This window comes from Mytilus californianus, unplaced genomic scaffold (assembly GCF_021869535.1).
Source record: "Mytilus californianus isolate M0D057914Y unplaced genomic scaffold, xbMytCali1.0.p SCAF_6, whole genome shotgun sequence".
NCBI lineage: Eukaryota > Metazoa > Mollusca > Bivalvia > Mytilida > Mytilidae > Mytilus > Mytilus californianus.
In genome coordinates this window covers 55,254,092-55,277,062 of record NW_026262712.1, presented here as the reverse complement: position 1 = coordinate 55,277,062, position 22,971 = coordinate 55,254,092, and the positions used below count along the sequence as shown (strand labels likewise).

Sequence of the window (22,971 nt, the reverse complement as noted above, 5' to 3'; positions counted from 1 at the left end):
TTAGATTGTTAGGCCATAAATATTTTTTAACCAACTCCTTTACGAAGAATATAGCACATACCGGTGAACCACTGTTCATGATATTGTTTTAAGGAAGATAGGGGGTCTGAATTAAAATCCAGTTTTTTTTTAATAATTTGTGAAAATGTAGTTTATATCATGTTTTTTTTCAAAATGTAATAAAAAGTATGGGTCACCAGGCTTTTTTCATGCTACAGGTTGTGCAAAATTGTCAGATTATTGTATAGATTATGCATTGAAACCCCAATTTTTGTTGATAAAAAGAAAACTACATTATAGAATTTTAAGATCAAATAGAAAAAGATAGCTCTAATAATATGCTTTCAGATAAGAAAAAGAGATAATGGGTTAACCAGACTCGTTTTCTTGCTACATAATAAAATAGGTAAGTTCACGACACATTATATTAGAAAGTTACTTTATCTGAGTTATCTCCCCTTATATTTGAGTTATCTAACCTTATGCGGCAAAAATACGAACCAAAAATAAAAATACTGGTTTTTGTTTTGGTAAAAAAATACAGCCATCAACATGATGAAATACAGATTTTTCTATACAAACATGTAAAATCTTACACATGAATTACATACTACTCTCGAAATTCACACATTTCATTGAAAATCTAGACCGATTGTTATCTGCTATTTCAAAGTCTAAGATGGAGAGAGACAACTAATATTGGAGCTACATGTATGGACAGTTCAATTTTGCAGCAGGTTTAAAATTGTTGTCCTGCTTTCAATTGCTACAATACATCTTTGTCACAGTATGATTCAGCATTTTGTTTTACTTGTGCACGTGTTTTGTTGCCAATTGTACAAAAACAAAAAGTTAATAGGTTTCCGAACTTATTTGTGTTTTTTTAAGGAAATTGTCATTACACAGATCGAATGAATGTCCTGTACCAAGTCAGGAATATTGCAGTTGTTATCAAATAGTCCGTTTCTATGTATGTTGGCGTTTGTTTTCGTAGCAGTTCAGAGTTTCTGTTGTTCCGTTGTATTGCTCTTGTTGATGTGTTTCCCTCGGTTTTAGTTTGTGACCCAGATTTGTTTTCCTTTAATCGATTTATGACTATTGAACAACGGCATACTTCTGTTACCTTTATTTATATAAATCCATTATCCTGTCCAATAGTTTTTGGGTAAGGATCGAGCGCACATGAGGATTGAGTTCACTCACGTGTCATCCGCATACATTTAGTATCGGCATATACATACGTAGTTGAAAATGTAATTTGTCATGAATTTAATAGTTCAAAACTTTCATATATAATATATATATATTGGTACATTAACAAAGTTTACGTTTATAACACGTGATTTCAAGCAACCAATAAAAATATATTTAGATTTAACTCGTGTTTATTATAGAAAGCTTTGGATCTTATTAAGTATTTGCAGTTAACACCATGGACGCAATACACTTTGGATACTAATTTCTACAGCAAATGCAAAAAAGAAAACATGTAAGAATGCTTTGAAACTATATTCATTTTTTAGTAATCGATTGGTATGTATATATATCTATCAATTTCTCGATTATGTTGTACTAATATATAATACAAACAAAAACTGTAGGTCTATTTAATTATGAAATATAAATTACATTTTCAATTTTTTGTATGGACATTTATTTTCAATTTATGATAATTACTCTTACCACTGAGTTGTATACACAAATAGTTCTAATTCATTATTTGAAAAATACTTCATTAGTGCATTATTGAATGCTAAAAGTTCATTAAGGATGCACTAAGTCGGACAGCAATAAACCATCGTCAATAGTTGACTTAAGTTATACAGATCATTAGGATGCAATATTTTAGCAATATCTTTATATCTGCTATTGGCACAGAGGAACAATTCTTACAATCTGGTTTATTGTTCCTACAACATAACAAACTGTGTGTACATGTGTGTCATATAAAAAGTAAAATCACAAAAATACTGCACACCGTAGAAAATTCGAAACGGAAAGTCCCTAATCAAATGGCAAAATCAAGAGCTCAAACACATCAAACAAATGGATAACGTCTGCCTTATATAGAAAATGGTGGATTAAACCTGGTGTTTTATAGTTAGATAAACCTCTCACTTGTATGATTGCTGAAAAATCAGGTACGTTTATTATGTAAGGTTTTAGATAATGCATATTTTAAGGTTTTTTCTTGTCGTATAACACACAAAGGCAATACTGTTTGCAATAAAATGTTCAACATCCTACACACGAATGTGTTAAATCTGAAGCCTATCAAAAATGGAAAATTAAAAAGTAAAACCCCATTTGATAGCAGCACACGATAACTATCAAACGAATCAAATGTTTGAGCGAATTTAAGTATACATTTTCATCAGGAAAATAATGACATGTGTTCCTTGACGCATTATTGCTACTTCGTATCGTCCGGGTTGATTCTCCAAAAAGAAAGACCTATCGTTCTGGCAGAAAATAACTTCATATAGGTATATTATATGGAGAGATCACGTACCTATAGTCGATGTGCTTTGTCCGAGGGTATCACCAGCCCAGTAGCCAGTAGTTCTGTACTGTTATGAAAATATTGATTTTGTGTTATTAAAATTTGCTGTTACAAAAATTTAGAAATTAAGTCATGTATCTCCCGCATGCAAAGCTCTGATTCCTTGCACGGCTTTGGCTATACTTTTTTGTCCTTTTTTTTTTTAGCTCTTCATCTTTTTAATAAGCTTTGAATTTTCAATTATTTTGGGCTCGAGCATCACTGAAGAGACATTGATTGTCGAAATGCGCATCTGGTGCAGAAAAATTGGTACCGTTTATGTTATTATTATTAACTCGCGCTATATTTTATGTTGAAAATGGTTTCGCCCATTTTACTACTTCCTGTGTTTTTTTCAAATCTTGTATCTCGGGGAAATACAAAATTTAAGAATTTGTTTACAGATGTATTCAAAAACACATTAATAAGTATCACTTGAATAATGCTATTCTATTCTTCTTACAGTTTCAAAAGAGTTTTCTGCACTGCAATCATTAAATCAACAGCAACATCTAATATGTAGTGATAATTTTCATTTTTCGGTTTTCTCATTTATCTGAGACATATTTCACTTAACTTGAATAAGAGTTTGTTTTAAATGCAATTGATATAATATAATATCAAACCGTATAATACCTTATGTGTAATTTGTTTGTAGTGTTATCGACTTTTCTTACCTATGTTATAAGAGCATTCCAATTCAATTGTGTTGCCAGTCTTTCTATGGCTTATGGCTTATGGTTTTTAATTCTTCACTGGTTCCTGTTTGTCCCAGAAATATTTCACGTGTGTTCATAATTTCGTCCTAGCAAAATTGATTTATAATATAGGCTCAACTTCCCTACAGCAAAATAAATCCATTTGAACATAAATCACTGTATGCACAATTATAAATAATGAAAACTAGAACAATCTTAAAATCATAAAAATATAAGAATAAATAACCGTGATTTCATTGCATAATGTAAGAGTTTTTTGACAAGGTATAACGGTGATTCCAGGTTTAATCCATCATTGCTACATAAGAAAATGCCTGTAACAAGTCAAAAATATGACAGTTGTTATCCATTCGATTGATGTGTTTGAGCTTTTGATTTTGCCATTTGATTAGTGACTTTCCGTGTTGAATGTTCCTCGGAGTTCACTATTTTTGTGATTTTACTTCACATGAGACGATTTGTATATTGCTGACAAAGCAACGCTATAAAAACTAAGAAGATGTGAAAACATTGCCAATGAGAAAATGTTTAATCTGAGATTAAATGTAAGCAACTATAGATCTACGAACGCCCTTAAACACCGTGTGCCTGTGTACCACATAGCTAGCTATGAATAGAGGCAACAGTAGTATACCTCTGTTCAAAAGCCGTAAATCGATTAAGCGAAAACAAATGCAGGTTAAAAACTAAATACGAGGGAAACACATCAACTATAAGAGGAAAACAACAACACAACAGAAACACTGAACTGAAGAAAAAAAAAACGAAAAACAAACAGATAAACGCCAACATGCATAGAACCGGACTATTTGATACATGTAACAACTGCCATATAAAAGGCACCGACAAACAATTCCAATTAGAAAACTAATGGCTTTATTTATGAAAATAAATCAACTGCCACAAACGATAACAACTGATTTGCACGTTGCTGACTTGGAAAGGCACATATGGAATGTGGCGGGATTAACCATGTCTGCGGGCTGAAAACCGCTATCATGTTTATAAGAGCAAATTGCACTCTTTATTTGAATCATTTAAAAATTCCGCATAGTGCATTCTTTATGCAACGTTAATCATATTGATTGCTGATTGTCTGACACCTAATATAAAAAACGATGATCGAAAACCTGTCTTTGAGTGAATATTTAAAAAAAACATCGTTTTGTTTGCATGTTCTCCTTCTTCTGTCGTAAAATTTTTCCAATTTAAGCAAATAATTGCCATAATTTTTTTCTGAATATGATATTAAAATGCATTTCAAGTTTTTATCACGAACAAAAGTACATACCAATGAAATAGATTGTGGATCATAGCAAGGTATGGGCACTCAAAAGGTTTGAATGCACTCTTTGTCAGTATCCTGTGTTCGTTCTGTTCCAACCAAATATGAAAACATAAAAAAAAAATATCAGTCACATTATAGAAACATATATATTTAATGGTTTTCCCATGTAGATTAAAAAGGAATAATTTACTAATACACATACAAAAGTTTCCAATAATACAAGGAAATAACCATACGTTTTTACAAATTTATAACTATCTAAAATGTTATCTCAAAATAACACGAGTTATTGTTGTTCATCTTTTTAAGCCAATATATTTTACCGATAATCAGACCTCGTTAATCGATTACCAAAATACATATCAAGGTTGAACAAAGGAAATCGCATGAACTCCGAAAGGAATGATCTCAGACCAGGTCAAGCGTTTCCTGCTCTGCGTGCAATATTCACATTCGAATCCACACCCAGTTAAAATATCCTAATCGGGAATCGTTCATAATCGGTAAAATTACAGATTAAACGACTATTCTGGTACACAAAGATTTAAGACAGTCAAAAAATATCATAGATGCATTGTTTATCGGTCAACCAATTTGTGACAATGACTGCCAAACATATGAAGTGTTGAATTCAGTCGTTACTCCTTACAAATTTGCTAGAGAGGTTTTTGTGTAAAAGAGAGGCGTAAGATAACAAAAGGGACATTCACACTCACTAATAAAAACTAAACTGACAACGACATGGCTAAAAAAAGGAAAAAGACCAGCAGAAAAACAACAGCACACAAAACACAACATAGAGAACTAAGGAAACTAAACGACTGAGCAACACGAGCCCCACCAATACTGGTGGTGATAATTACACGCCTTTCGATGGGACAGTAGGAGGGTATGTCACTAATTTTATACTTTATATCATACTTCCTTATTCAATTTGTTTAAATATTTTATACATTCTTATATAATGAGAATTGTTATGTTTGATAGTTAATTGATCCCCCCCCCCCCCCCATTTTTGTAAGTTTAGTTTTTGTAAGAATAATTGTCGGACTAACTTGTATAGAATTACAAGTGAAAAATCGCTAAATCTTTTTTTTTTTCATTATTGTTAAAGACATGTATTACTGATTCTTAAAATGTCATTCGTGTTGTAGTACTTTAATATATTATACGACTTTACATTTATACATATTAGCACTTTATCTCTGCATCGTGTGAGCTTAACGTTCAGAAACTAGTGAATTGTATGTGTGTTTTTTTTTTAACCTGCAGGCTACCATTAGCATTGAAGTAAAAGATGAATTGGACCATCAGTACGATCAAGCTGTTCACATATTTTGGAAGTGTGTTAAAAATATGGTATAGGTTGATGCTTATTTTTAAAGGCAGTATTTAACATATGTATGTGCATAGTCTTCGACATTTACATACATCTATTTTTACAAAAGCAATGAAACAGTATCCTTAAGCGAAATATTTAATAGAAGTTATGATATACAAAAGCCTTGTACATATTTATAAATACAGGAATTCGCTAAGTGATCATTTCGTTCAAGAAATAGATGTCTGTGGTTTTGTTTTATTTGAACTGTTTAACGTTATATTAGAAAAAAATATATATCATTATCATGATTATTAAGTACAAATATTTCAGCTAACAAATTATTAAGGAAATGCGAGAAGCAAACAAACGTGAACGTTCTAAAAATGCTGCTTGAGTGGCTCGACGATTTAGGAAGGACGAATTATACAATGACATATTATAGCAGATGTCTATCAACAGAATAATTTCAGGTTCTTGATGTAAAGAGCAATCTTAAACGTTACCATTCTTATAAATTCTCCTACTTATCTGATATTTAATGTAAGATCAATCTTTTCCTATGTAAAGAGATATAGGAAGATGTGGTATGAGTGCCAATGAGACAACTCTCCATCCAAGTTACAATTTATAAAAGTAAACCATTATAGGTCAAGGTACGGCCTTCAACACGGAGCATTGGCTCACACCGAACAGCAAGCTATAAAGGGCCCCAAAAAATTACTAGTGTAAAACCATTCAAACGGAAAAACCAACGGTCTAATCTATATAAAAACGAGAAACGAGAAACACGTATGAACTACATAAACAGACGACAACTACTGTAATCAGATTCCTGACTTAGGACAGGTGCAAACATTTGCTGCGGGATTAAACGTTTTAATGGTACCAAACCTTCTCCCTTTTCTGAAACAATAGTATAACATCACAACATAGAAAAACACACTATAAAATATCAAAGAACTGTTTTCGAAAAAAATATGTCCGTTTATTATTCGAATATTTTTTTTAGTGCACTAGTTAGTTCTCGGAACAACAGAAGGGGCAATTTGACTTGTATTGATCTTGAATTATAATTTTAAACTTAATTTGTTCATAATGATTAGATAATTGTTTAAAGTTTGATATAAATATAATGCTTCTTTATTTTGACTAAAAGATATGAAACCAAAGTTCATAATCATTGTATTAGAAATAGATATATGAGGTATTTAAAGAAAATAATCTGTTTATTTAAATGTTCCGCATACTATTGTTTCGTTCACATGATACGTACGTTTGTACTTCTTCATTTAGCAAGATGTATCATATAACAGTCAAGTTTAAGTACAGCATTTATGTTTATAAAACTTTATTTAAATAGACTTGGCTTATTTGTTGACACATATCAGTAAATTTAGTTCCATAGTTATTCAAGTTTATTTACCTATACAAAATATGTCCTTTGTTACATAATGTGTTCGATATTGCTTAATTCTTGGGATTATGCAATAAATCATGTTATCATTTGTCAAGGACGATTAAGGATAAATATGCACCTGTCAATTGTTGGAAAACTATATTTAAACCTCTAAGTTTCATTGTTTTTTGTCTTCTTGTAATACATTGTTTGTATTATGCATTTGATACTGGTCAATAAATTAGAAACTGATTAAAAGTTTTAAACTAAATAAATGTATTTTTCAAAGAAAAGGTATAAGACCTATTTTGAATCCACAAATTCGAAAATCAAAACATATGATAAATCTACTTAATATAATTATGTTCATAAGACATTTACATTTCAGACATCAGTATTTATAATTTTGGATAATGTTTAACAAATTTACTCCAGGTCTCCACAATTCTCAAATTTTGTGCAAAACTGCCTCGATTAAAACGAGAAGAAAAAGAATTTAGCTAATTAAACTTACGACATTTTTTTGCGAAATCATCAACAGACTGAAAATATATATACATATGTGTGCAACATTTGTACCATAAACTATAGTTAACACAAATAAATGTGTTAGTAAAATACATGTTTAGCATAATATAATTATGTCGGGCAAATTGTTGCATATATCATTCTACATAAAATGAAAAGATTTCAAAAGAAGGCGAATTTGGTACCTTTTGCTGTTTTGAAGGGGTAAAAAAATGGCTTTTATCATACGTCATACCACCTCCTTTGTATCATGTATTCTTATTGATTATATACCTATATGGAGTTATTTTCATTCAGAACGATAGGTCATTCTTTCGAACAATCAACCCGGACGATACCATGTTTCATTGAAATATTCTCCAAGGCATAAAATAATGACCTGTTTGAGGTTATTATTTTCCTTGATAAAAATGCAAACTATAATTTACTTCAAAATTATATTCGTCTGATAGTTTCTGTTGCCGATTTGGGAATTTTTTTTTTAAAGTTCAATCTTTGATAGGTGTAAAAAAAAATCGTCATTGCCCGAATTTAATTTTAGAAACAAATAATGTGAAGTTTTGTTAACTTGTCGCTAAGATACAGAGACATTATCATATATGCGAGATAAATTTTAATGTAAAACTTTCATTACACTTTAAAATTTTCATTACACTTTAAAATAAAGCCACATTTAACATATTCGTGTGTAAGATTTTGAAAATCTTATTGATTCACACTGAATAGGTTGATTGATTCATGGTTACTTAACGTCCAGTGGCAAATATTTCATGCATGTTCAGGACGATACACACTGAATAGGAAATCATACTGTGACCTACATGTATTGATATTCGTTTTCGTGTAACAGGTACATGTATCACGATTTCGTGCCCCCTTCGTGTCAGTTCTTAACTTTTTTACATTTGTGTATACCTTTTACTCTATCAAATGATTAACTAATAAAATATTCTTATATTCTATTGAATGACATTCACGTACCTCAAAATGAGGTCGGGTGGGGGAGGGTTTATAATTATATCCTGATTATCTGTTAAAAAAATGTATTGCTATTCAAAAGAAAATAATTCTGAACATTTCATTCGATTCAATTAAAATTGTTGAAAAAAATAATCACTTTTCCGCAATAAAATGTCATTACAAATAGAAAAAAAAAACATAGCACCTCCCCCTTTCCATAAACTAAGTTGGTACAATAAATTACTTACAAAGTGTCTTGTATTTTTCATACACCGTTATCAGATGGTAACAATTCATTTGTGTCTTACTTCATGCAGTTACAGTAATATTTTTTATTGTGTATGGATAATAATTTCTAAGGTTTATATCTAGATTAATTTGTGAGTTTTATTTCACATTCTGAATGAGCCGTAGGGCGTGTTAAAACCTGAACGCATAAGAAAGGAATATCCCACTTTAGTGTGGTTGGTAAAATAGAATGCTAAATTTTGCAAATCTTTATAAAAAACAATATTTTTTTGACGGTATATAAGTCAGATAATGCATATTTTAAGGTTTTTCTTGTCGTAGAACACACCTCGGGGTGTCAGGATTGCCCAAAGAAAGACCTCCCTACGGTCGATCTTTCATTTGATCAATCATGACACCCCTCAGTGTGTGCTACGACAAGAAAAACCTTGAAATATGCATTATCTATAACAGACAGTGTTTCAAATTTGAAGGAGTTTCTGCTTGCCATTCCGTTTAAACAAGAAATTTCACTTATTTGACTTTTGGATTCAAAATGGTTTCTTTTTGTAATGTTGAGCAATTTTTCTAATTACTCAACACTATTTGCAGATACAATATGATTCAATAAAGTAAATCAATTCTACAAAATGTATAGCATATTTTTTAAAATTAGTCTCACGGTCGCGCGCACAACATACTACATGAGTAGACTCATCTCCTATGTAACTTCATACAAAAGTATATCAAAGGACTGAGTCCTGAATATAAAACATGATGCCCTTAAAGATATAGTTAACAAAGAATCCAATTGAATGTGTATTTTGGTAACCCTTGGCAAATATCTATAGTGTCCAAACACTTTGCGTAAAGTTGCCATCTTAGGTCACACATTAGAGTGATAATAATAAAATCATCAGGATTTAAATTGTGAACGCCAGACGCCCTTTTCGTCTACAAACTCAAAACGAACCAAACAGTTTGAAATGTCAAATAAATTACGAAGTTGAAGAGCATTGATGACCCATAATTCCGAAAGGTTTTGTCAAATACAGCTGGGGTTATTTATTCCTGGTGCAAGACACCCTTAGTATTTAAAATAATTAAAAGTTTTGTAAACAGTTAATGTTTGGCTTATGACTATATCAACAATAATTCTTGTAAACATAAAATTACGGAATACTGGGCTGCTGATACCTGGGAGCTTAAAAGGCAATATAATTTTGCAATTTCCAGTGCTAAATAGTGGTTTCAATCATACGTCCCCCATTAGTGAATTGTAGTATCAAATATTTGATTTTTTTCTTATTTATTTATCTTAAATAATAATCGACATAACAACATTGACATGCCGTTGAATGTCTACCAAAACCAAAACCATGTTTGCATACCAAGGCACTGTTCCGCGTTGTAGATTCTAGATTAGTATGTGACAGAAATTAATGTTATGATGTTTTGATATTTCTCTGTGAAATCGACATAAAATACGATAATACGTCTATCATTACATTTAATAAACACATTAATGATTTTTTGAATACAGATTTAAAAAAGGAATGTTGAATTGAAATACGAAATACAAACGTACCGATGATAAAGGAACACAAATTGTTAACATCAGTCGTATACTTAAAAATTCAAACATTAAGTAATCAACATTAAGGATAGAATAATATAATCGTATGGCCTTCTGTAAATAATATTTAAAGTAAGTGACGTCACCTTTGACAAACAATGTGCTTAAAATATGTTTGCAAATGGAATAAACTAGTTCGATAAAAAAAATTCTACTCATGATAACATTTCCCAATATCCATGCAATAATGAAATGATATTTTCAAAATGTGTTGTCTGAATACAGATTATATGATTTCCATGTTTTGATCATGTCATGTACCATTTTGATTTTTGTTTCAAAATTACTTGAACAACGCATGAGAAAAATATTTGACTTCTTCCAGCATTTGAACTTACTTTTACCCTATTATAGTTATATCGATCTCGTCAGTACATGCTATTGTCATAGTATCATGAAGATTGCCTGAATTTTTTTTAACTTTGAACTGGAAGCGGTTGTAAAAATATATCTCCCGATTTGTAGATCAGGTCTCTAGCCAGACGTGCAATGGTTATTATTCATGTGCTGTTTTACAACGGTAATTGTTTCGCGATCATAAATAGGCACAATCGGTTAGATTACAAATGAGACGACCAATCATTTTCATAAAGATCTTAGACATCGAAAACATTCTCCAACTAGTTGATTCACAGGCATATCGTATCGGTCATGAAACTCAGGATGGTGACAGTGTGTACCAGTTCATATCACACATAATTATTCTTTATAGAAGCATATCTTTGCAGTCTCAGATGTGTAGAGTTGATTTAGGTCGGTCTTCTTCGTAACTGTGTTGGGTCCATTTTGTGTAAAGAACACACCAATGCTCCATGTAATGAAGTCCGTATAGTATGAGCATGAGCCAGCATGAGGTATTAATTGAGTTATGAAAACCCAAACGATGGGTCAAGGGGTATGTTAATGCAGAGAAATTAGAACTTGATTTGAAATTGTCGCAAACTACGTGTGTCAATATTTAGAAAGAGATCAAAATATGAAGCAGTTAGTTTCGGTAGTATCTTTACTTTCAAGTTCACTGTGATATATCGTATGCAAGAATACGACTAGAACAACACATGTGTATCTACAAACTTTATTTATTTTTGTTTGAAGGCGCTGTTTTCGATCTTTCAATTGAGTATGTGTAATACATGCATATAGCAGTGTCAAGCGTACATGTTGATAATACTGCAAACTTCTAATGATCGTGCTTGGATATTTTGCAGTAGATTTTAGAATATGAAAAGAAACACATTTAATTGACACATCGATTGAATATGCCTCATCCGAATAGTTCTACCAATACGATTTGTGTCTTGCAATAGTATTAAAACATTTGACTTGTCTACACTTTTCACAAGTATTCCCAATTTCTAACTAGAAGACAAATTAAAAGAGTTGGTCCTGATTTGTTTCATTAAAATATATGGCCAACGTAGATGCATGTATCTTGTCTTGGAGAGGAATAAATCCTACTTTGTAAAAAAAACACTCTGATTCAAACAACACATTTTCTGAAACTGACATTATCAAGATGCTTTATTTCCTGATTGACAACATATTCATTACGTTTGGGGGACGTGTTTTTCAACAAACAATCGGCATTCACATAAACTGTGTCTCTCTTCTTGCCGACTTCCTTTACTTATATGAGGCGGGCTTTTTACAGGAACTTCTTCGAAAGAAAGAAAAAAAGTCAGCAGTATCCGTCTTAACTTTACTTTCCGCTATGTAGATGATGTTCTCTCACTAAATAATTGTAAATTTGGTGACTATGTTGAACGCACTTATACTATTGAACATGAGATAAAGGATAAAACAGATACAGTGAAGTATGCACCATATCTTGACGTACATCTATAAATTGACAATGATGGTCGGTTGAAAAGAAAACTTAACGACAAAAGAAATGATTTCAGATTTCAAATTGTGCACTTTCCATTTCTATGTAGCAACATTCTAGCAGCCCCTGCATACGGAGTATTTATCTCCCAGTTGTCCCCGATATCCCAGGACTTGTATTTTCTATCATGACTTCCTTGATAGAGGGTTGCTGCTCACAAGTAACCTATTAAACGAAGAGTTCCAAGTGGTGAAGTTGAAATAATTCCTTCGTACGTTTTATGGACGCCATCACGAGTTAGTTGACCGTAATAAAAAATTCGTTTCACAGATGATAACGAATATGTTCCTAATGTCGTAACTACAATCCCGTCACCTTTTCCCGAATGCGACCTACCGACTTAGACTTATTATTGCGATTATACTAACATGAGTAAACAACGGGTGCCACATGTGGAGCAGGATCTGCTTACCCTTCTGGAGCACCTGAGACCACACCCAGTTTTTGGTGAGGTTCGTGTTGCTAAGTCTTTAGTTTTATATGTTGTGTTTTGTGTAATACTAACTGTCTGTTTGCCTTTTCTTTTTCAGCCTTGGCGTTGTCAGTTTATTTTCGACTTCTGAGTTTGGGTGTCCCTCTGGTTCTTTCGCCTCTTTTTTTCTTCCTGATGTGTTTCAATTTTGATTATCCTCCATTTTGTAAAATTAGAATTGATGTGACTGCATGATGTGTGAATTACGTATCCCTAACGACAAATCTGACAATCTGTGTAATGAGATAATAATAATAGAGGTATCGACGAAACATTTGAAAACAAAAACAAATACGATCTTATACAATAAACAAGTGTCCTATAATGAGCCATACACTAAATCTGAGTGATTACACAAAGGTTGTAAATTAATTAAACAGAGACAATTAAGTAGCTGCCATGATCACCAAGTCACTGCTGCAACTACAATGATTTTATACTGCTATAAAGGGAAATACATATTACTTTACAACCTGTTATTTGTATCGTTTTTATAATCATTAACTTGTAATTTTTTCAGTTTAAGTGTATTGCAATTTCAGATTTGATCTGTTCATAACTAGCACCAATAATGGGACAGTGCTTCAGTGGCTCAGACATAGATACATATGTAAGTTTCTTAATATATATAATATCTCTATGATTTAATTTTGAAGAAATCTTTTCATATTAATATATCTTAAAAAAAGAAAAAATAGAAAACAAAAATCACCAATATTGAAAACAGGAAACATTAAATATAAGTATCTCAACATATTTCGGACGGATAACAAATATCATTCATCAGTATGATTATGAAAATGTAAAATAAATCAAATCAATCTATCCTGATTTAACCGTAACAATCTCTAAAGTTATCACTAAAAACCAGTAAGGTCGAGCACAGATTTTACGTAAAGGATATAAGCCGATAACAAACAGTCCATTCTGTAAAATATTGGACCTATTCAATATTTACAGAATGAACCTAGTCTGTTAGAGGCTTACATCATACTTAAAACATTGTTTAACTAGTAAAAGAAGGTAAGATCAGAAAAAGCAAACAAAATTAATACAAACTTTTGTTGAGATTTATTTTCATTGAGTGCGTAAGTTGTTGTGAATAAAATTTATTTATTTTATCCTACAAATTGGCCCCTTTTTATAGTAGCTCAACTTAAATAATAGAAAATATATAGAGTTGAAGGTAAACAACATATATAGCAAAAGGAACATAAAGACACAGTGCATGTGTATCTTGTTTTTTGCACGTGCTAGGACTACACAATATATTTTACGTGAACTCCTTCGCATGCATTTGGTGTCCAAAAATTAATAAAGATTAACTTCACGGCAGTATATTCTTTATGCAAAATTCTTTTCGACAAGAAGATACCGATGTCGAATATAGTGAATGTGTTGTTTCCAACTTTGGATTAAATGTGTTCAGATATATCCGATTGCAGTGAGGACAACGAGGAGGAATTATTTATAACAGCTTTGATAATGGCAAGTTTTTTTATATATTATTAAATGAAGTCCTCTCCTATTATTTTCGTATATTTCTGGGGTTTTATTTCTCATTAAGCGAAAGAAAAAAAGAAGTAAGTAGACAGGTTCGCGTTGCAGAAAAAAAGTTCAACCATACCATGCATCGAAGTGGATTTTATTTCAAATACAACACTATAAAAAACTTCCAAAATCAACGCCTAAACCTGAAAATTATAAAAACTGTTGTAGCCTTCTATACAGTCCGCCAAAAGTTAAGCACCACCTATTTTTATTGCATCGAAATTTTTTTCATTTAAAAAAAAATCGTTACTCCTCGAAAAAGAGAAAATATTCATGTAGCAATTTTGCTAACATATACCATGAACAAACCGTAGACTTAAGTTTGTTCACATATGCAGGTTCTGTGCATTTTAAATGTGCGTTCATAGAAATAGTGAAAATTACACAAATCAGAAACGGAATTTAAGTTTCACTGTGATTTTTTTTTTTTTTTTACAACAATTAATCACCCAACATCATTAAAAGTCTCTACAAATAATCTTTGGAATGTTCGGCAAATTTAATGTCAATATTTGAGTCAATAGGATATGTAACACCCTCTCTTCCGGTACAGTTTCATAACACGGAGTCTCATACTCTGTACAAGCCTTCTGAACTTTAGTTGAGCAAATTTATTCCATTCAACAACAATTGCGGTTCTTAAATCGCTTAGATTTTGCAATGGTGGATCTCTGCGATTGTGATTTCTGCCAATGGCATCCCAGACATGTTCGATAGGGTTCATGTCTGGAGACATGGAAGGCCAAAAGATAGTGTCAATGGCTTCTTGCTCTTTGTACTCGGTTACAATCCTTGCCCTGTGTGGTCTAGCATTGTCGTACATGCACAAGGGTCTTGAAGCAAGTGGAGGATTATCAAAATGACGGACTACAATGTTTCTAAACATAAACTCTCTGTATGTCTGTCCGTTCATGTTACCCTGCAGAATATTCATACCCACCTTACAACAGTATGAGAAGAAACCTCATACTGTAACACCACCAGCAACGTATGCAGTCGTTAGGCAAATGTTGTTTTGGTCATTAGCAGTTTTATTTCCACGACAAACTCGTATTCTGCCGTCTATTGGTCGTAACAGAAACTGACTCTCATTTGACCAATGAACATTTTGCCAGCTTCTCATGTTCTAGCGTCAATGGTCATTAGCCCTTTGAAACCTGATTATACGGTGCCTGGCTGTTAGGGCAGGTCTCTTGACAACAAGACATGCTCTTAGGTAGCCTCTATGAAGTCGACGGACCAATGTTCGAACACTAACATGACCACCTTGACGCCAGTGGTGTCTTATTGATGGGGCAGTTGTAAACGGGTTGGCTTTAACACAACCAATAATGAGTCTGTCATCATGATCGGTAGTTAAACGGGGTCTTCCGAACCTATCATTTACAGTTCCTGTGTCAACATGACGTTGTAAACATCTGACAATGACGGTGTGTTTAACATTGAAATGGTTACCTATGCAACTAGTGCTCCTACCGGCATTTTACATGTCAATTGCTTGTCAAGGTTCAGTCACATTGCCATATTTTCACAGTGACTTGGTGAAGGTCAAATTTCACCTGTATGCGGGACAGTAGGAAGATGATTTTTAAGGCATCGAAACAGTGTATTCGAAAAAGTGCAGATGACCTTTAATTAAAAATTGCTTGGCGTGTTTATCGGAGTTTATTTTTTGGGCCGTAATGAATTTTCTTAGTGTATGTTATAGGCAATTCATAACACCAAACATAAATATTTTTTTCGCAATAGTTAAAAAAATATTGCCAGTTATATTTAGGTGGTGCTTAACTTTTGGCGGACTGTATAGTTCATGAAACAAATTATCGATTTGCACTCTGTACACAGGCTGAGATTAAGGTTGTTGATAAAATTCTTAATTAGTTATTTTGTCATAGGAACAATCTGTTGCCTGCACATCAACACTTGGTAAAACATCTACTTCAGATAAACGAATATTTCTTTGTGGTCCTCGTATTTCGGCAGGATCTTTCAAACGTAAGAAGCATTATGTTATTTTTTTCATTGTAGTTGAACATGATGTTTAGAAGAATGAGAGCAACTCAGATATCGATTTCAATATCCAAAGACGTACGAGGATATAACAAATCTTATGCAAAAAGAAATACATAAAAGTACCAAAAAACAAACTAACAACATTGTGAACAACGAGCATTGTCAACAAAATATGTGCTAACGGAACGAACACGAAACATGAACAAAATGGATGTTAAATAAATATTGATACTGGCAGTGTTGAAATCAATTTAAAAGGTTTTTTTATGAGACCGTCTAGATGTAACGATATTATTGTATTGACAGATGACCTTAATAATAAAAAATGGTGTAATTGTAATTTGTTCTTTCGTTTCAAATTTTATTTATCAATAAAGAAGCAAATTATGTGAATTGACAGATTTTTTTTTAGTCCTTGGACTATCCTTTACCTGTAACAATCAATTATGCTACCTGGAGCTGTCCAATATTTTTAAGAAGAAGAGAGTTGTTCTTCAAAGTATTGAACAGTTAAAGGTAACAAAATGGTTTCTTACAGGTACATGAAAGTCCAATCGCTGAAATAAAGAACAGGTACAACAATAGAATGGCGTGACACCAATTTAAAAAAAAAGTCACTGTATGAAACTGCTAGTATTTCTTATTGATGCCGTTTGAATAAAGAAAATTTACTTCTTTTATACAAAAGCTTTCCCTATACTGTCGCTGGGCATCACTCCAGGGAATGGTCTGTTCAATCAATATTATTTTCATGCGGTTAAAATCATCAAGTTTGTGACCCGATTGTCTGAAATGCTGACTAACTGAGAGGAGTGACTTCTTAAAGACATCAATCCATTGTCCATTGAGGCGTTTGTGGAAAGTCTGCTGTGACAAATTAACATATCGGAGGTCACAAACCTAACTTTATTCATGTTATTGTTCATTGTGCTTTTTTTTAGCTATTATTTAAATCCTTAAATTTAACAGCAATTAACCAAACTACCACAAAACTGGCATTCTATAAGATCAATATATATATATATATATATATATATATATAACACTACAGCTATCCCAATTATATATTGATCTTATAGTATATATACAAGTCTAAATTGAAAACAACGTTCAAACCTATGATAGCGTTGGATAAAAACCGCAATTTTCATACGTGTGCATGCAAATCAAATTTCTTGCTAGAGGGGTATAAATACAGCACAAACAACATTTTCCAAACGGAAAATGGCAAAATCAAGAACTCAAGAACTCAAACACATTTAACGAATGCAAAACAACTGTCATATTTCTGAATGGGTACAGACATTTCCTTATGTACAAAATAGTCGATTAAACCTTGTTTATAGCTAGCTAAACCTTTCATCTGTATGACAGTCGCATTGAATTCCTTTATATTGACAACAATGTGTGAGCAAAACAAACAGACATAAGTGGTTAAAACGTCAACAATTGGAGTACAGCAGTACGCAAGACATGTAAGAGTCATTTATTTTATAAAACGTAAAACATAAACGGTACCAATTTTTCTGCACCAGATGCGCATTTCGACAATCAATATCACTTCAGTGATGCTCGAGGCCAAAATATTTGAAAACCCAAAGCTTTTTGAAAGAATGAAGAGCTTTAAACCAAAAAGGACAAAAAAGTATAGCCAAAGCCGGGCAAAACGTTACATTTTCCTCTACTGATTGCATGTTTCTAAATGTTCGTTTACAGCATTATTATGGTCAAATCTCTATTATCCTGTCTTTGGATACGGACTATTATCCAGGAGGAATTACTGGTCTACCCCTTATACCATTCCTTGCAAGTGCTTAATACAATACAGTAAATTAAATATTTTGTTTTACCACTTCTATCTGTATTTGACACAGTGATTTTAGCATTTATAATGTTATTTGGGATCCGGTTTCCAAATATTCACATAGACCCTCTTGGATCATTGCATTATAAAAAGATGTATTTTATTCTAGTTGTTTCATGAAATTAAGTCCCTGTCCAGATTTCGACACTGACGTTTACTTTTCAGGATTTTTTTTTTTTTTTTTTGGTAAACAGAGCCAGGATGAGAGCTACTAAGTGGAATGAGTTTCGTTTTTCTCTTTCTTTGTGCTGTCGATCTGAGTTCTGTCATGAGCATTATTTTTATCTTTACTATTTCATGGTCTATACATGGGCTTGGACAATTTTGTTCCTTCAAAAAGCTTCTCAGTTGGATTTCCTTCATTGGCTCATCACTTATAATTGTACATACACGTCTTGCAAAACAAAACGGTAAATTTAGTTTCGTGTGTGAAGTATGTAACAATATAATAGAAGAATGTCATGTGTTAATCAGATTGCGAGACTTTTCTATAATGTAACTATAAGTTAAAATTTATAAAGCAGATTCCATTCTGATTTGCCGTAGATTTCAAAAGCTGTATCAAAGTCATCTTCGACCAGTTAAAACATTCTATCCTGCAGTTAACCCATCACAAGAGTTCCGTATGTTGACTATCATTTGGTGTGCAAGTGGTTCTTTGCGAATCATAAATTTGATATTTATATGTACAAATAAATATGAGCCCAAACTGTGTAAACTTACACCATAGACATACTTACTCTAGTTGCCCCTTTGTTACTTATAGCACATCTCTTTATTTTTACATTCTTTACCAAGTCAGGAATATGACAATTATTTCCTATTAGTTCTGTTGGATGATAGAGTAGAGAGTTGTTTTTTTGTTTTTTTTTTCAGATTGTATTGTTTTCTTTTTTTTAATTTATCTTTAAGGTCGATATTTTTGTTCATACGTTTGTATGGAAATAATGTTTTTACATGGTTCAATCCCCATTTTTGCTGATCGCTTTCTTTTAACTGTTTAAGTTGCATATATCCAATAATCATTTTATAATTGCACTTTCCAAATATAACATTCTCTACTTTTAGACTTCAACTGGAGTAGTATCAGAAAATATAGTCGATCTACAAAAGATTGTTTCTGACTCTGCTTGGCAAATGTATAGCGATTGCAGACAAAAAGATTTTCCTAAGGCAATGAAAAATGTTCGATTAGTTTTTGATTGGAGGGGTGTTAAATTCATACCAGAGGAACCTGAATATTCGAAAGAAGAAACAATTCAATGTGAATCAAATATTTTATTTGAATCAGTATTTTGCAATAACAGCAATAAAGAGCAACAACATTCATTGAAGACTGAACAACAGACAACAGCAACTTGCAAGAGCTCATTAACTAAAGGTTATACAACCGGCTTCAATGTTGGCTTGTCATTGGCCTCTCCCGCCGCAATAGTTGGAACAACCGCTGGTTTTTCTAAAGGTTTCTCTGTTGAAAATGCGTTTGAAACTGAAGATCAAAAAACGATGACGTGGGCTGCAGAAGGTGTTTTGTTAGTTGAGAAGGAATCCGAAGTAACTGCCAAACTTCAAATTACAGAAAAGAAAAGCACTTATTCCTTTACTACACGCGTTGCAGTAAAAGGAGCGGTACTAGTTGAGTTCTATAAAAGAAAAAACAACGAATATCTAATGCCTTATAAAGCAGACATGAGGACAATTTTGGTTGAAAAACAAGATAAAATTAAAAGCGAAAAGGGCGAAATTCTGGTAGAAGACAGAGAAGGGACAGCATATGTTAAACTTGAAGGGAAATGTGTTTTCAAATATGGTATAAAACAAGAAATTATTATAAACCAGAATGGTAAAAACAAACAAATCAAGTCTTAAAACTTTGAACCACAGAATATATGCAGGTTGTACTCTCTAAAACAATATCACAGCAAATTTCAAATTGAAAAAATAACTGGGCTTTGTTGAATATTGATAACGCTACATATATATACATCCTTAACAAGTATGCAATTTATAATCACCTAGGTCTTGAATAGCCACTAGCACACTCAAATTAATTAGCTGAAAACTATTTTACAGCATAGCATTGGAATGTTTTAATTTTTTATCATAAATAATGTATACTGTTTCAAATAATAAGTAACAATATGATGACCAATCGTTTTATTTCAAACAACAATGTCTGAAGGTCTTGACAAATGAGTTGAATGATAATAAATGAATGAGATACAACGCAAAATATCGATTTATCTCTATCTAAAACAAAGGTTGAAAAGAGAAGAATATGAACAGAACTATGAATATAACAAATTTAGAAGAAGTAATAACTGATAGCTAAGGTTTATATGATAGTACGTGTATTAAAAGAAACAAAACTAACATGCAAAAATAATAATAGGTATATTAAATAGCATAAAAGCTTTAGAAGTTAACCGACTCGTAAATCCTCAATAACATACACAATAAATATTATATTCCTGGTATCATGACATCGTGTGAAGCGTTGATATTAGAGTCTATATCCTATCATCGATCAAGTAAATTATATTAATGAAAAGCCTTTAAACTTCACATTATTTTTTTATTAATGTTGTCTGACTATTAGCTTAATATAACTCTTAGGCTTTGGTTAACAATATTCGTGCCTTTCAGCTTTCCAAATCAAGCTTTACGAAAAATTATCTTAGCTAGAGGTTTTAGTAAACAGTGAATGTCATGTTTATATAGAGAAGTGACACTGCAGTCAAAATTACCGAAAACAAATTGACAAAATATATGTTCGTCATTTCTCTTCATTACAAACCTTCATTATCAAAATGAGCATCTGGTGCAGTAACATTTGTATCGTGAATGTTATCACTACCACTGGGTCGAATATTCTGCAGATGAACTGTAAGTCCTGATGATATCATTAGGCCAGGATAAATGAAAATATGGTATTGTTTTTTTTGTTTGTTTTTTTTAGATTTGATGTTATTTTGATTTTAACGAAAGAACTGTATTACTGAAAAATTATTACACCAGGGTTTTCGATATCACAAACTAGTCAAAACAATTACTAAATTTTATCATCGGTACAAGGACATCATTCGTAAATATAAATCAACATGCAGACATCTTATACGTTCAGGTAATTCACATCCAATCTTTTATAGTAATATTCTTTACAAAGCACAAAAATGTAGGTACTCACCTCAAAAGCTAACAAAATTTTAAAACAGAATTATTCAGTCAATATGAACATAAATCGATACTGTTGTCAAGTCATTAAGGATTGCATATTTTGGTATTAATAATGATTCACTCATAGGGTCTTTGCATCGGAAATAAACACATTTATTCTAAAACCAGTTGTTGGCATGATGCGGATTATGTTCTTCTCATATATTTTATGATGGTATAATACTAAACCCCTAACGGGAGGGTCTGTGCTTGATTTTCATATGTTGAAGATATAATCTTTCAATCAGTTTAATTGAGGTCTGGAGCTGGCATGTCAGTAACTGCTAGTAGTCCTTTGTTAATTTATGTATCATTGTGATTTTGCTTAGTTTCTTTTATTACCTATTCTGACATCGGACTCGGACTTCTTTTAAACTGGGTTTTAATGTGCGTATTGCTGTGAGTTTCTTTATTCTACATTGGCTAGAGGTATAGGGGGAGGGTTGAGATCTCACAAAACATGTTTAACCCCGCCGCATTTTTGTGCCTGTCCAAAGTCAGGAGCCTCTGGCCTTTGTTAGTCTTGTATGTTTTTAGCTCACCGTTCCGAAGGAAATGTGAGCTTTTGCCATCACTAAGCGTCCGTCGTCGTCTGTTGACGTCCGTCGTCCGTCGTCGTCCGTCGTCGTCTGTCGTCGTCCGTCGTCTGTCGTCGCCCGTCGTCGTCTGTCGTCGTCCGTCTGGTGTAAACTATTTCAAACATCTTCTCCTCTGAAACTACTGAACCAATTCCTACCAAAGTTTAGCTGAATGATGCTTAGGGTATCTAAAATATTGTTTGTGTTTTATATACTGTTTTGTGAAATAACATGGCCGCCATGGCTAAAAATAAAACATAGGGGTAAAATGCAGTTTTTGGCTTATATCTCAAAAACCAAAGCATTTAGAGAAAATCTGACATGGGGTTTAAAGTGTTCATTAGGTAAAGCTCTATCAGCCCTGAAATTTTCAGTTGAATCTGATAACCAATTGTTGGGTTGCTGCTACTAAATTGGTAATTTTAAGGAAATTTTGCAGTTTTTGGTTATTATCTTGAATATTATTAATGATAAAGATAAACTGTGAACAGCAAACATGTTCAGCAAGGTAAGATCTACAAATAAGTTCATATGATCAAAATTGTCAATTGACCCCTTAAGGAGTTATTGCCCTTTCAGGACAATTTTACACAATTTATTTATCATGTTTTCTAACTTTTAAAAAATCTTCTTCTCTGAAACTACTAAACCAATTCCAACCAAACTTAATCTGAATGATTCTAAGGGTATCTAGAACAAAGTTTGGGTTTTATTTTCTGTTTCGTAAAAAACATGGCCGCCATGGCTAAAAATAGAACGTAGGGGTAAAAT

General features: G+C 32.3%; 1 protein-coding gene and 1 long non-coding RNA gene across 8 annotated transcripts in view; one reads left to right on the top strand and one right to left on the bottom strand.

The window, feature by feature from the left end:
- LOC127705723 (uncharacterized) overlaps positions 1 to 22,971 on the bottom strand; it is a 41,428-nt gene that overhangs the window by 4,049 nt on the left and 14,408 nt on the right. Inside the window, exons 2-5 of one of the 3 annotated variants that reach the window (XR_007983950.1) lie at positions 4,553 to 4,635; positions 3,220 to 3,383; positions 2,513 to 2,570; positions 1,495 to 1,910 (exon numbers count right to left, since the gene is read on the bottom strand). This is a non-coding gene — a long non-coding RNA (uncharacterized LOC127705723). Of the gene's footprint in view, positions 1 to 1,494; positions 1,911 to 2,512; positions 2,571 to 3,219; positions 3,384 to 4,552; positions 4,636 to 22,971 lie in introns of those variants that run through there. The other 2 variants (XR_007983948.1, XR_007983949.1) reach the window with 2 other exon arrangements.
- LOC127705701 (uncharacterized) lies at positions 1,372 to 20,554 on the top strand. 5 transcript variants are annotated; one of them, XR_007983936.1, is made up of 4 exons: positions 1,372 to 1,489; positions 5,822 to 5,908; positions 13,521 to 13,588; positions 16,558 to 16,882. XR_007983936.1 is itself a non-coding variant. In XM_052210076.1 (4 exons), exons 3-4 carry the CDS (start codon positions 13,550 to 13,552, stop codon positions 20,273 to 20,275), a joined length of 840 nt encoding a protein of 279 aa, XP_052066036.1. In that variant the 5' UTR covers positions 1,374 to 1,489; positions 5,822 to 5,892; positions 13,521 to 13,549; the 3' UTR covers positions 20,276 to 20,554. The 5 variants fall into 5 exon arrangements, 4 of the variants coding, with proteins under 4 accessions (XP_052066036.1, XP_052066033.1, XP_052066035.1 ...); XM_052210076.1 differs by lacking the exon at positions 16,558 to 16,882 and adding an exon at positions 19,475 to 20,554 and having other exon boundaries at positions 1,374 to 1,489; positions 5,822 to 5,892; XM_052210073.1 differs by lacking the exon at positions 16,558 to 16,882 and adding an exon at positions 19,475 to 20,554 and having other exon boundaries at positions 1,374 to 1,489.

What these genes read in the sequence shown, in the direction of transcription:
- LOC127705701 (XM_052210076.1), top strand. Translation starts at nt 13,550, where the DNA reads ATGGGACAGTGCTTCAGTGGCTCAGACATAGATACATAT. An exon ending in GCTCAGACATAGATACATAT is followed by an intron (nt 13,589 to 19,474) that starts GTAAGTTTCTTA and finishes CTCTACTTTTAG; the next exon opens with ACTTCAACTGGAGTAGTATC.